Source organism: Pungitius pungitius, chromosome 17, assembly GCF_949316345.1.
Source record: "Pungitius pungitius chromosome 17, fPunPun2.1, whole genome shotgun sequence".
NCBI lineage: Eukaryota > Metazoa > Chordata > Actinopteri > Perciformes > Gasterosteidae > Pungitius > Pungitius pungitius.
Window position 1 is genome coordinate 4,085,377 of NC_084916.1, and position 15,008 is coordinate 4,100,384.

Sequence of the window (15,008 nt, forward strand, 5' to 3'; positions counted from 1 at the left end):
AGTTCTTACAAAGTCAATAACCTTAAAAACGACTCCATCAGCCTTCACATTTTGTGTAGTAGATGTTTGGAAATATTTGAAGTATAAATGAAGATTTTACATTCTACACTTTCTATTTGTTGAGTGCATTAAAATATCTTGATCATTATTATATGCGTGTTCTCTGTTGTAGTTTCATGTATCATTTTAAGGTCTTAGAATGTACTCTGATGCATAGCGTATGTCTTCACTGTTTCATGGCTGTGGATTCACTTTGGTCCACACAATCTAACAGTGAGGACGTCACACAGTCTGAAACACACTTAAAGACGAGGTCGTCACTCAAAGGTGTCACAGGGCAGGAGGGCCCAGAATGAACAAGACACTGTCAAGACCAACGTAGGCAGGAAGGAGGACCCAAACGCAGAATTCTGCACAGAGAAATACTTTAATAAATTCAAATCCAAACGCAGACGAAGACCAGGAACGTAGAGACGTAGGGACACTATTCAGGGACAACAAAATAAAACAGGAAACAAACCCAAACCGTGACAGACACAGTCCAACATGTGCCAAGACAATCAAAGTTGCTTATTGTTCACAGCTGTTTTCCTCAGCTGTATATTTTATAGCTTTTAAATCAAGTATTTGATGAAAAGAAAATGTATTGGACATTATTATATTGCGAAAAACCACTTCATGGTTGTAGCTGCACAAATGTTGCTGTTCCTCCTTTTACTGACTGTACTGATAGTGAGTGACTCCCCACACTGGGGTCCTTTGGAGTTGCTACAGCTAACAGCTAACTGTCTCCAGTGTCTTCAGGCTGTCTGCTAGTGTGTCCCCTTCAACTTGACCCAACCGACCCTTATCACCACCTCACCAAGGAAGGGGGCTTCACATCTGTTAAGCAGGAACGGATCCCTTGACTCAGCTGACCTGCTCTCCTCTTGGACAGAGGGTCCCCTGGAGGCTAGAAGTGAGGCAGATTCCTGTCTCATTTGTGGTCTGATGAACCATGAAGTCCTCTCATTGAATTCTCTTCCTACACTCAGCTACACTCGCTGTGAAATTAAGACGTTTGTCAAAGGTCAACTATCTATTCTTTCTAGTGTTATTATACTGCAAAAAAAATGGGCTCCACATGTGTTGTTGTGAGCAGTTATTTAAACTTTATTTATTTAAACAAGACTTTTACAAAGGCGTTGTAAACTGATTTATCACATCTACCCATGTAATATATTTTAGACCCACTGTACGTGTTTGCAGCTCATTGCAGGAGGGACAAGTTCACTTTGATTGAGGACAACATGGAGTCCGTCTGACGTGTGGCCAAACGCGTGAGAACAGATCCACAGATTCAAAGAGGCTTTCCGAGGAAAACGTCGTAAACCCGGAGCTGCTCGAGTGGACGTTTGGCTCCACATCGGTCGGTCGGTACCAGAAGCGGATCCACATGTTGCAGGAGACGGGGACGGAGTGGTTGTCTCAGGAGGTGAAGACCGGAGTAAGTAGAGTCCTACACGTCGGAGACAGCGCCGAGAACCGCTGGATAGGAATCATGAAGGACCTTTTCCTCTGTTTGTAGACCACCATCATCGCCATAGAGTTTGACGGAGGGGTCGTGCTGGGCTCTGATTCCAGAGTGTCTGCAGGGTGAGCTCGTGCGTGCGCGTGCGCGCCTACTTGCGTCTGCATGATACTACCTCTCTCTCTGAGGAAACATAGTGTTATATGTGTTAGATAGTGTTTGCATGAATGCTTACTGACACTAAATCCTCCACCTTCTCATCTTTACTAACATGCAGTGTCTCTAGTTTAGACAAACAAGTACTCAGGGGGGACTGGGGGGGGGGAGTGGACCAGGAAGTCAGACCGACCCACTCAATGCATCACACATAACATTATTTCGGATGATTAGAGAGAATAATATATGTGTTTTTTTAAATAATAATACATATTTTCATTCACATAAAATAATAGTGGCTATTGTAACACTCCAAGTATCGTTTGCTAGACAAATACACTTAACTGTGTTCTAATATCAGAAGGTTCTACATAGAACTACAGGACTACTTAAGGAATAAATGTGAGCAGAGAGAGACACACAATGAACACACTGGAATCAGAGGGTAGAGTTGAACATCAGTGCTATCAGTAGCGTTGCATGCTGGGTGTTGATCATTACTGAGACAATGACACACAGCTGAGCCTCCAACCAGAAATACAAGAAGTATCAAACCCCAGCTCTCCCTGTTCCTCCCTGCAGGGATTCGGTGGTGAACAGGGTGATGAACAAGCTGTCTCCCCTCCATGACAAGATCTACTGTGCTCTGTCCGGCTCTGCAGCCGACGCTCAGACCATCGCCGAGGTCGTCAACTACCAGCTCGATGTCCACAGGTGAAGACACGTCCAAAACGAGACCTGGTCGACCTTTAATCAAATATCCCATGATGCAGTTTAACTCGGTCAGGAGCTGCTCAGATAATTGTTTCCTAAATTAGTGCAAATTTTGCAAAGCTTTCTCAAAGAAAAAAACACACAGTAAAAATCTAGTTTCAAAGTTTGTACAGTGATTCAAGTGATTAGTTGTATTATATTTCCCTTTAAGAATAGTCATTTAAACCACAATGCACACAGCGTTTATCTTGGGCTGTTTTCATTGGACGTCCTGTGTCCTCCCTCCGTCAGCATTGAGATCGATGAGGACCCACAGGTTCGCTCAGCAGCCACTCTGGTGAGGAACATCTCGTACAAGTACAAAGAGGAGCTGTCGGCCCATCTCATCGTGGCCGGCTGGGACAGAAGAGATGGGGGACAGGTCAGTAAAAACATGGCTCCTTTCTGAAAGGAAGACAAACAAAGATTACTGGGGGGGTGTTAATAATGTTGTTAGGAATTTAAGTAGAAGTGCACCCCTAGCGGTGAGAAGTATGTTACATATAACAATGTTTAGTATAGAATTGTAGTTGTGTGATGTTAGATAGTAGATATTACATTTGTATGTTAAATGAAGTGAATGTATTATAGTCAATAACAATTCAAAGTCATATAAATACTGTATACATTAACATCCTGTCATGAGGTAATGTTAAAACCTGGGGACGGAAGCTAATTCCCGTCCCTAATGGATTTCTCCTACCTTTCCCCAGAGAGGGTTTTTGGTAGGAGTTTTTGTTCCTGTCAGGTATTAATTTAGCAATTGGATGCAAGACAGCCGCATGAGGCAATGTGTTGCACCAGATAAACTGTGATAAACCATTAAGTACTGTGATCTTATATGTTGTGTTGTAATTGAAGTGTACTAGTTATAAGATGAAGACAAACTATGTATATGATGTTATTTTCACTCTTTGAGGCATAAAGCCAGATGTTTACAAGAGAATGCATTGGAGTGTGAGGGACAGAAGAGACAGAGAGGGTTTCAGGTTACTGCAGCAGATTCACACCTAGGTGTGAAAAGGCTGGACCAGGAGGAGATACATTGAAGGAGCCAATGACATTCGAATACACCCCGAAGACAACCCCCCCGGGAGCTTCAAATCATCGAACCGGGAGAAGAACAGGCAGATTTTTCCTGCAGCCGTCCTGAGGAGTCACTTTTGACTTGGCCGGGGAAATCTCTATTTCGCGAAATATATCACTATTCACAATTGTTTTTCACTTTGTAATTGTAGGCCTTACTCTTTGTTTAGTTATTAAATACTTTTTGATTTTTAAAACCCGAGCTAGTTGACTTTTGATTCACTGTACCCTGCCTGGACGAGAACAAAGGGAAGCTGGTCTCCCCTTCGGCCTTCAGAACCCAACAATTGGCGCCCAACGTGGGGCTCGAGAGGGGAGAATAGACGTTGCTGAGGAGTTCTGGCCGCGAGTACCATTGGGCCCGATGACAAGGTAAACAGAACCTTTTTCATGAAATCTGTGATAGGTAGATTTAGGACAACTTAGAATGGTGCTGGCGGCGAGGCCTGTAAGCTAAAGGTTAAAGCTAGTACTGTAACATTTATGAATGCAATAAGCTTTTATTGCATAACTATAGAGGCATACTCTTGCAAAGTGAATGTGAATGGGAGCCGGTTTTGTTTCTTTTAGAAAATCCAAATCGCTATTTGGTGCGTTCAGGTACAGACCTTGAGCGTTAGGAAATCCGGTTTTAAAACTGGTCTGCGAGATCGTAGAGAATCGCGGTACAAATTAATAGTAATAGACCCGTATGAGATGAGAGGGTGTTCCCGCGACGTGTGACGACACCCGCGTAGTTCCCAGGATATCTCACAATAATTACGCTGTCTTTAATTGGATTAATGGTTAATGGTAGAGGGGAAGGCTTTCTTCTCTTCATTTCTCCTCTCTGTTCATAAAGTCTTGCACAATTAGGTATAGCGGGATTTACAGAGGGGGGGGGAGGAGAGCTCACTCTATTCATTCCAGTGTCGTCTGGTCCCAGTGTCGTCTGGATGAATGGTTGGTAAAATCCCAGTGTCGTCTGGATTAATGGTTGGTAAAATTCCAGTGTCGTCTGGTTCCAGTGTCGCCTGGATTGGGTTCTGCTTAACATTTTCCACTCTCTAGAAATTCTATACAATTGGGTACGATAGGATATTTAATGGAGAGAGGGCGGCAGATAATTTTGTATGAATAGAATCCGATCAGGAGACGGGCCATCTCCGGCGTCGGTTCATTATATTGTTGGAAATTAAAGTGTTGGTGAAACGGTCTGATCTACAGAGGCCTGCGGGGTGCTGATAGCACGGCTGGTGATTAGCTTTGCAACAACGTGGGATAGCATTTAGCTTGATCCATGTGCTCGGCGGTTTACGATCCATGTGCTTTGGTGTCGAGGAACTTCCTCTTTGGTGGTTCTTTGTTCGATCGTCAGCTGTTGTGTTGACAGCGCTTTGTGTGGTTTGGAGTAGTAAGTGCACGTTGAGGGGAATACCCCTGAGTGTGCCATCTGGTGGGTGAAAGAGGGGAGTTCAATATTTTCATATCATATCAATATCTTGCTGTGATCGGACGTTGACATTGATGTACACTTGACTTTGTTTACTGGGGTTGTGTAAAGATTAATAAGAAAACTTGATTGACTGATATCTGGATTGGTGTTGAAATTTATTTCAAACATTGTGTGTTGTAGTGTGGCGTTGGAATTGGTTTGTACTCTGGGTTGGATTTGATTTTAAATTGGATCTGAGGGTTGACTTAATTTTGATGTGTAATTTGAGAAGCCGTGGTGAACGTGTTTGGTTTTGATTTGAATGTTGAACTGATTCCAGATTGACTGTCATTGCATTGTCTGTGGGTTGGGGGTTGCATCATTGTTCATGTTGCATCGTTGTTTGTTTTGTTTCAGCATTTGAGGGGATGACTCCGCTCTACCACTGATTAAAATCACCAGTAGTTTGACTGTACCATCATAACTTTGATTAATTTTGTGAATTAATTATTGATTTGGATTGAATAATTTTTAGACAGAAAATTTATTTTCGGTTGACTTTGGTCTTTGGACTTTGATACTAAATTTGAATTTTGATGTTGACATTTATGAATTTTTAATTTTAATCTTAATTTTTAATTTTTTGACTTTAATTTTTCTCCAGTTTTCTCTCCACTCGTTCCTTTTGCTCTGCTCAATCGTAATTATAGTCTTTGAATTGGATTGTTGATTTTGCATTTTCAGTACGGTATGGTTTGATTTTGGCCGTTAAAGTTCATTTATTGATTTGATTTTAGATAGATATTTTTCGGATAGGAATAATTTTAATTTGATTCAGCTTGGCGGTCTAACAGGATAGCTTTAAAATTGCATTGGGGTAGTTGATTTGATGTTGTTCATTTAGTTTCTTTACAGGTTTAGATGTTTATACTGTATTCATCAAGTTATGGTTATAGTTTGTTTTGACACTTCTTCAGAGAGTTAGACTTAATTCGTTTTGGATTTCTTCACAGTTAGTATCAGAGTAACATCTTCGACAGAAGGGACTGTTTGTGTTTAGAATACACCAGGTTGTATCATGGCTGTGTTTACGACTCAGGAGTTGCTGGGTAGGGCCAGAGAGCGGATGGAGGAACAGACAGAGGCCAAGGAAAGAGAGAAGGAGTGGAGTAGGATGAAGAGTTGTTTGAAAAGATGGCAAAAGAATGGGTGGTTTCCAACAGTGTCACCACCAGTGGGTGAAGACAGGCGCAAGGTGTGGAGAGAGACTGTAACAGCAAGAGATCAAGCCACTACGGCTTATGTAGGAGCCAGCTGTTCTGATAGATTGAGTAAGAAGAGAGCCCTCAAAAAAGAGGAAAAGAGATGTGTCCGCACCAAGCGGCTGCTTGCCTACTGGAAGTCAGTCGACCCAGCCACTCCCCACTCTGATGATGAACTGGAAGAAGACGAAGCAGGTAGCTGTGAGCATGGCCGGAAAACACCAAGTGAAAGCCAGAGGGTCACAGAAGAGCTGCATATCACAACAGGACTCCTGTCTATCAAACTACATGTGCAGAGAACTCATCCACACAACGGCGAAGAAGGAGAGGGTGCTGTTGGAGGACATCATCCCTATAGACATTCAATCCTGGTGAAGATGGCTCCAAACCGCCACGCAGACTACATTCTCCCTGTAAGAATTGAGCCGCCTGCAGCCTCTTTTGTCACACAGTGCCCACTACTAAGAAAAGCCAACGATCAGACAGAGTTTGTGCCCTGGAGTCATCGGGATATGGTGGCGCTGGAGAAGGGACTGCCGCCATTGGGTGGAGGAGCTAGCCTATGGATCCTGCTCTTTGAAAGGCACACAGAAGATGATGAGTTGGCTCTTGGAGACATACGAGCCTTAATAGCCCACAAGGAGGGTGCTGACAATTTAAGAGCCTTAGAAGCGAGAGCAGGAACGACCAACCACGAAGATAAGACTCCATTCAATCAAATCAGAGGAGTCTTTTGGGCCACAATGCGAAACATCTGGCCTACAAAACTAAGGTTGACCATCCTGATGGGGCTGAGTATGAAACCAGACGAAGACATGTCTCAGTATCTGAGGAGAGCAGAAACGGAATGGCATGAGGCCACAGGTGAAGGACACAATAGTAATGAAGCTAGTTGTGTAGTTTGGCGATACACTGTGGAGCAAGGCTTGTCCCTGCCAATTCAAACAGCGCTGGGAGGAGTAGTGGGACTGAACAGCATGGATGACACCACATGGAGAGACTGTCTCACCCACTATCACCAGAGACAGCAGGCAGTGGAGACGAGCGAACAGGAAGAAATTAAGAGACTGACAAAACGGCTCCTAAAGATCCAACTGGGAAAAGTAGATGCTGAAGCAAAGAGTAAACAGCGAGCCAAAAAACAACTGCCGGTGAGTGATGAACAGACCCAAATCCCCGTTCCTCCACAGGCCCAATATCCAGCCCCAGCATTCAGAGACCGTTCAATGGGTCACCACCAACCACCACAGTACAGGGGGCGGGGCCGAGGCAGATGGCGTGAATGCAACAGGAGGAGAGAATTCCACCAAGGAGTAACTGGAAATGAATGTTACATGTGCGGAAGAGAGGGTCATTGGTCGAGAGATTGCCCAAGGAACATGCGGTTCAATACTGCACCAACGCCGCCCCAGCAGAACCAGAGGACGGATCCACCTCACCCCCACCCCACTTATGCCAAACCCCCAAAGCAGACAAAGCCCAACAACTAACTGGTGACACACCGACCCCCGCTCCTTACCAACTGCGCAGATAAAGACCCTAGCCTCCACAGTTTACGACTCACATTCCAGGTAGAAGAGGAAGAATAGAGAATATAGACCGCTAAGAGTGTCAGCTGAAGATTGATTTAAAATAAGGGAAGGGAAACAGTCATTGAAAACTAGGAGACAAGGTTATGAAAGATTTAAATGAGGAGTGAAGGTGATGAGTAATGAGGAGAACTTTTTGTGTATAGTGTCGTGTTTTGGTATTAATGTTTGTTGTTGTAGTCTTTTCCTACACTCAGAGATGAGCTGTAAATTGTTGAGTGCTGCCATTGAGTGTATAGTGCACGATACACTTGATACAGTATCTTGATGATGGAAGCAAATGTCTGATCAAGGAACATTGATAGTAGCAGTACAGGAAATATGGGAACTTAGTTACAGACGGTCGTCTTGTAATGGTTCAATGAAGAGTACACGCTACATTTGACTGTGCTAAACATGAAAGATCTGTGATCTATCAGAGTTGAATGAATGAGTGAATGTATGGAATCTAAACTTGGACACGAGCTAAGTTTGAGTTTGCAGGTAACAGAGATGCCTCCCTGATCCTCTGCTTTGCTTTTGGGCGGCAGAGCAGTAAAAGTGGAGATTAACACTTAGGACAAAGTAGTGGAGGAGGTCCTGACCAGATGGGTCGGATGCAAATTGATTTCACTATCTCTGGGTGCTTTTCAGGATCAAGGGAATCACTATCTTCCCTGTTGTTTTGTGACCCCGTTTTAAAAGGGTTAGAGAACCTTTTGTTATTTCACTGAGGGGGTTGAGACTAACCTTCTGATACATTGTTTAAGCTGTGGGTTTTAATGATACAACAATACATCTGCGGATGCTCATCCACTAGTGACTGTGGTTTACAAGGTTATAGCAGATTGACTGTAATGATGGGGGACCTCAATGAGGCCATTGGATGGTTTATCTAGATTTATCTATAGGAAGGAAAATAAGGAAGTAAGTAAGTGAAGAAGAGTAAAGAAAGTTGAAAGGTTATGAGAGAAAAGCCCAGGTGTTTGAAAGTATGACAGAGGGTAAGTGGAAGTGGAAAGAAGGTAAAGGATGTTGAATAGTTTAACAGCAATGAGAGAACTGATTGTAGGATGGTGAAATGTGAAGCAATATTTTTGTGAATCCTAGCGTGAGCAGATCTATTGCTTCAAGGTTAGAATGAACAAAGATGGTTTGGTGGATGAAGTTGATTAAGACATGGAATTGTCATATTACACTTTTGGGATGGGACCTACAAGCGAAAACACAAAGAGAACATCGAACGGGGCATTTATGACAACAGGGGTGTTAATTTTTCTGAGTTGACCATGGGGGTCAATAATCAGTTATATAGGATATTTGAATTTTTGATAATTGAATTGCTCCTCAATTTGGTCGGAAACAAGGCCGTTAGAAGAGAGTATTTTTTACAAGCAATAGGTAAATACACCAGGGTCAGATAGATTTATGCAGAAGCATTGTTTGAGTGGCATGCATAACATTGTTAATCAGCTGATGTTCTAATCCCAAGCAACTTGCAGGGAGTTTGAGCATGAGGGAACAGGACCAGTACAGCAAGAACAAAGAAGAGATTTTCCTTTTAAGAAAGCAAGATTTACAAGTGTCATCTAGGTGCTAATTACTCTAGTTGTAGTGGGTAGAGAAGTATTTTTAGCTGTATAGGCTTTATGCTGTCCTAATATTAGTAGAGAACTCTTTCCATGATTTAGGAGTTAGAGGGACTAGCAATGAGCAGATATAGAATTAGAAGTAAATTAGGGACAAGTTTGAGAGGCTGCATTTCAGAAGAGATGCAGAGTCTGGAAGGTGATGGCGACATGGGGGAGGTAAGTAAGCAGGACTCCCTGCTGCAACAACGACTGATAAGAGGAGGAATCTGGTGGAGCCATAAAATCCACAGGTTGTATTCCATCTCAGAGTCACGCATGCAGGTTTGAGCATCACACACGGTTTGAACGGAAGCAATCCTTTTCTATGATACTTTTAACTTACACATTTTTCCTCAAATATCAGTGCATGACAATTGTTAACTCTGTTTTGCTTTTCAATCAGGAACAGGCGACTTCAATGCAAGAAAGTCCAGATCGGCTACGACACCCAGTAGAAACGGCGTTGAGGGGGCTTTACGCCTTCGTGAGGCAGAAGGAGGCCTGGTGGTGTTTAGCATTACAGAGGCTAAAGGATGTTATAACACCTAGAGACTGAGTACAACTAGAGATTCTGCCAATTAGGAAATTATAGTATGCTTTTAGAGAGTAAACCAAAAACATCAGCTTTTAAATAACAGAGTTAGAATGTCTATTCCAACATAGATGTGTAGATTTCATTGATTCAAAGGTGTTAAGAAGAAAATATAGTCTTACTTAATAGTTCTCGTAGAAATTACTTCCAAAATGATTAGAATGTTTGTGGCAAAACCCCTGAAGGTCCCAAAGGAGTTTAGATACTCGTGTGGCGGTTTTGAGATAACAGCAGACGCAGGACGAACCAAGCTGACTTTTCTTTCTGGAACGGATGTGTAGTAACATTGCTCTTCTCATTCACAGACACAAGGACTGATGAGACACACAGATGATACAAATAACTGAGTATTAGGGAAATGATTGGGTAAAATGTTGAGTTCCAGTTATGGTTTAAATATGCACACACTAGATGGTAGAACTGATTTGCTTTAGCAACGGGAGTAGAGCACACGTACATCCACTCTCTCACACACATCTACACACATGCACACATAGCCGCGCCACTTGTGCTTCTCTATTCAACAGCGGATTGAGGAATCTTGTTCTCAGAGCAGACAGCTCATAGGAACTGTGGGTGTCCAAGGACCAAGGAGGGAGTGTGAAGCTAAATCACACGTCTAGGATGGCAGCTACGTGTCATTGGACCAACCTGCTGACCACAACAGATGTTCCAGTAGAGGAACATCAAAGAGAAGTATAGACACACTCACACACAACAAAGAAATCCACGAACACTGAGCTGATGTCACACACCATTTCCAGAGTAGAGGAGGGCCAGGAGCTGCTGTTACATTTGAATACACTTATGATGGACATGATCAGGAGGCATAGAAACAAATGCCAAGGAGATTAAAGCAGAACAGAATTTGAGGGGTTTGAATGCATTCAGAGCAGCTATAGGGTCACAATGACCATTATTACCGAGGTTAAAATTAAGCAACATTAGACACATCGACATGTGATCTACTGGGCATACGGTGAAAGAGAAGTTCACCATTTCGTAGAATTGTCCTTAAATTAGATAACTGCAGTATTTTCTCAAGTTAAAAGGATTTGTCGTTACAGAGATAATTGTTTTAAGATGGCGAGAGGTTCTTGTATGTGCTGTTTCCATTTCACTCCAAACAGGGCTGAGATCATTCTTCAATGCAAATGACTCCACACAACAACAGGTGGAGAGAGTGTGTCCATTGGTGAAGAAGGGTAAAACTATAAAGGACAAGGTCACATCCATTGACCCGGTGGTTATGTTCTCTTCCTTAATGTGTAATTTTTATTATAAAGCACTGTGGCGCTGCCATTTATAAAACGGATATCCGGTTTGATGATGTCATCCTTCTGGAAACAAACAGGGGGAGCATTTTTTGAAAGTCACATCCTGAGCTGCCCCTAGCGGGGGTAAATTATATTCCTTATAATACTTGTTCTTTAGTTTCAGATACTTTGTCTCTTGCAAATTAATGTGTGTTAAACCTTAAACAACTAAGTTACTTCACAGATTAAATTCACAAGGAGATCCAGAGGAACATCTTCAGGAAGATTTTCCTACAGCAGCCATAAGGGGAAAAGATTGAATAAGATTTTTTGTGATAGAACTACACTGGTTTCTCAGGGGAGAGACTCACGAGTCACCTAAAGAGGGTTAACAATAGACTCAGTTACTGGTAGTTAAGATCACATCACTGGGAAAATACCATCAGAGAAAGCCTTGAGAAGCATGAATGAACTACATTAGTCTAAAAGTCACATTTGTAAGAGAAAGGATGCTATGAAAGTGCCAAGGAGGGTGCCACAGGAGATTGACATGAGATAGAATCAGATCGCAGATGGATTTGTGAACAGTAATAAAATTGTTGATTGAATGAAACTGCATTTGATAACAACAGGTGCTACGAATGAAGACCTGCATGAGTCATTAGATGCATGAGACTCATGGCCTGGAATAATAAAGTGGCTTTAGACATGATGGTAGCTGGAAGCAGTAGCTTCTGCAAAATGTTTGGGTCTGTTTGTTGTGCGATCATCTCCGACAACACAGCTCCTGATGACTCGGTGACCAGAGCACCGGCTTGACTGGCACCACCAGCAGCTGACAGACAGCTAAGGCGACAACCATCCTCTCACCAACGGGTTTGTCAGTATTTTTGCACAATGGAAAAGTGTGTTCTTGTCTACGTTAACCCTTCTTGTGTTACAGTTGTAATTTAGTCCACTGCGGAAGAAGCTACAACTCCTGCATTTTTGGACTCCAGCAGGGATTCGTCAACATGGGTCAGCACTTAGGGAGATTAGAGTATAGGGAAAGCGGTAGCGAATAAATGTTGAAGGACAAGCTTTGTTGATGGATATGACTGTGTGATAATTTTTGTCCCTGAGAGATGCTCACAGTGAACTGTGAGCAAGGAGGGAATTTGTTAGGAATTTAAGTAGAAGTGCACCCCTAGCGGTGAGAAGTATGTTACATATAACAATGTTTAGTATAGAATTGTAGTTGTGTGATGTTAGATAGTAGATATTACATTTGTATGTTAAATGAAGTGAATGTATTATAGTCAATAACAATTCAAAGTCATATAAATACTGTATACATTAACATCCTGTCATGAGGTAATGTTAAAACCTGGGGACGGAAGCTAATTGCCGTCCTTAATGGATTTCTCCTACCTTTCCCCAGAGAGGGTTTTTGGTAGGAGTTTTTGTTCCTGTCAGGTATTAATTTAGCAATTGGATGCAAGACAGCCGCATGAGGCAATGTGTTGCACCAGATAAACTGTGATAAACCATTAAGTACTGTGATCTTATATGTTGTGTTGTAATTGAAGTGTACTAGTTATAAGATGAAGACAAACTATGTATATGATGTTATTTTCACTCTTTGAGGCATAAAGCCAGATGTTTACAAGAGAATGCATTGGAGTGTGAGGGACAGAAGAGACAGAGAGGGTTTCAGGTTACTGCAGCAGATTCACACCTAGGTGTGAAAAGGCTGGACCAGGAGGAGATACATTGAAGGAGCCAATGACATTCGAATACACCCCGAAGACAACCCCCCCGGGAGCTTCAAATCATCGAACCGGGAGAAGAACAGGCAGATTTTTCCTGCAGCCGTCCTGAGGAGTCACTTTTGACTTGGCCGGGGAAATCTCTATTTCGCGAAATATATCACTATTCACAATTGTTTTTCACTTTGTAATTGTAGGCCTTACTCTTTGTTTAGTTATTAAATACTTTTTGATTTTTAAAACCCGAGCTAGTTGACTTTTGATTCACTGTACCCTGCCTGGACGAGAACAAAGGGAAGCTGGTCTCCCCTTCGGCCTTCAGAACCCAACAATGTCAAAATGAATGTCTGCAACTTTCACTAAAGTGACGTTAAGGTTGCATATCAAAGATAAAATCCCACCCAGCCAACAGATCTGATGTTACAGGAGACCCTACATCTGACTTGCTCCTCTCTGTTCCTGTGCCCTTTGACCTCTCCAGGTGTTTGCAACCCTGAGTGGTCTCCTGACGAGGCAGCCCTTTGCCGTGGGGGGCTCTGGAAGCTCATATGTTTATGGCTTTGTTGATGCTGAGTTTCACAGAGGCATGAGCAAGGAGGAGTGCCAGCAGTTTGTTGTCAACAGTACGTTGGTTTTCTCCACAGAAAGCTTTGCTTTTCTCAGACAGTTGATTGGATGGTGAAAGAGACACCAGACATTTGCTGCCTACTGATTGCTTGTTTTATTTATGGGAGGTAACCTCTCCTCTCCTTCCTCACACCTTCTCTTCTCGTCCTCTCCTCTCACAGCTCTGTCTTTGGCGATGAACCGCGATGGCTCCAGTGGAGGCGTGGCCTATATTGTGTCCATTGATGAACACGGCACGGAGGAGAAAGTGGTTCTAGGAAATGACTTACCCACCTTCTTTGACCAGTGACACTTCCTGTTTCAGCTAATGCAGCTTTTCAAACATCACATCTAAATACTTTTACTAAAAAGTTTGATTTAAATAGAATCATTGCATGGCTGTGTGATACACAATGCTATTTCATATGAGGTCATTACAAATCCAAAAGTAATTTGTGGTTAATTATGAAGAGAATTATAACAAACGGTGACTTATTTGGTTAATTAACAGTAATGTTTTAATTAGTGGTCGACAGAAGAACAAGAAAGTGCAATTTTCATCAAATAAGCAGTTTCAAAACGCTATAAGTACAATTTACGTGCTTTAATTTGTTAGTGCTACAGTTATTGTTTTAGTCAAGGTAGAGTCTAAAGAGGTGTGTCTTGAGTTTTCGGTGGAAGATGTAAAGGTTCTTTGCAGTCCTGATGTCATCAGAGAGCTCATTCCACCATCTGGGAGCAATGAAGCAAAGAGTCACGATCTCGCCGAGTGCTTTTCTCTCAGTGAGGGAGGAACAAGCAGCATGATGTGTAATGTAATGATACATCTTTGTTGTTATCTTTATTTTTGTATCTGATTAAACAAAACAGTGGCTTAAAACATCACATTAAACACATTATTTAAGGCCTTTACAAACCAAATGTCTAGCAAACACAGGAAAGATAGCAACAATTGCCTGCAAATATTATACAGTGTATTTAGGGGTTTTCTTTTGAAGGATAAGAGGAGAGCATGCATCATGGTCAGTGCTGCATTGGACAACTTTGAAATGAGTAATTCCATTTTCAACTGATTCAATTGTGATGGTCAAAGCTCACTGTGAAAACAGATTCTCTGCCATAAACCTACAATTCTTGGTAAATAAAAGTAAAGAATGAGCCTCTCACTTAGCAGCAGTGGTTGTCTCTGTGGTATTTAGTGTCACAAGCATCTAAACAGTCAAAGTCAAGTTTGTTACATTGATTCACATGTAAGAAGCCTGGGCAGTTGATAGTAGGTCAACCTGCTTAAACGCCAGTCTAGAAGCTTTCTGATTATAAATCATTATGCAAGTGTGCCTGCATATGCTTTTCTTTTATGTGCAATTTAAAAAATAAATAAAAGCCTGTGTAGAAAGATTTTATGATCTATTTATTTATGAATGTG

General features: G+C 42.2%; 1 protein-coding gene across 1 annotated transcript; it reads left to right on the top strand.

Moving 5' to 3' along the window:
* Window positions 1-1,274: 1,274 nt before the first annotated feature.
* On the top strand, window positions 1,275-14,981 carry LOC134107061 (proteasome subunit beta type-9). Its single transcript, XM_062558344.1, has 6 exons — window positions 1,275-1,486; window positions 1,568-1,635; window positions 2,249-2,380; window positions 2,672-2,801; window positions 13,458-13,599; window positions 13,765-14,981. The coding sequence occupies exons 1-6, from the start codon at window positions 1,436-1,438 to the stop codon at window positions 13,890-13,892; spliced, it is 651 nt and encodes a 216-aa protein (XP_062414328.1). The 5' UTR covers window positions 1,275-1,435; the 3' UTR covers window positions 13,893-14,981.
* Window positions 14,982-15,008: the final 27 nt, after the last annotated feature.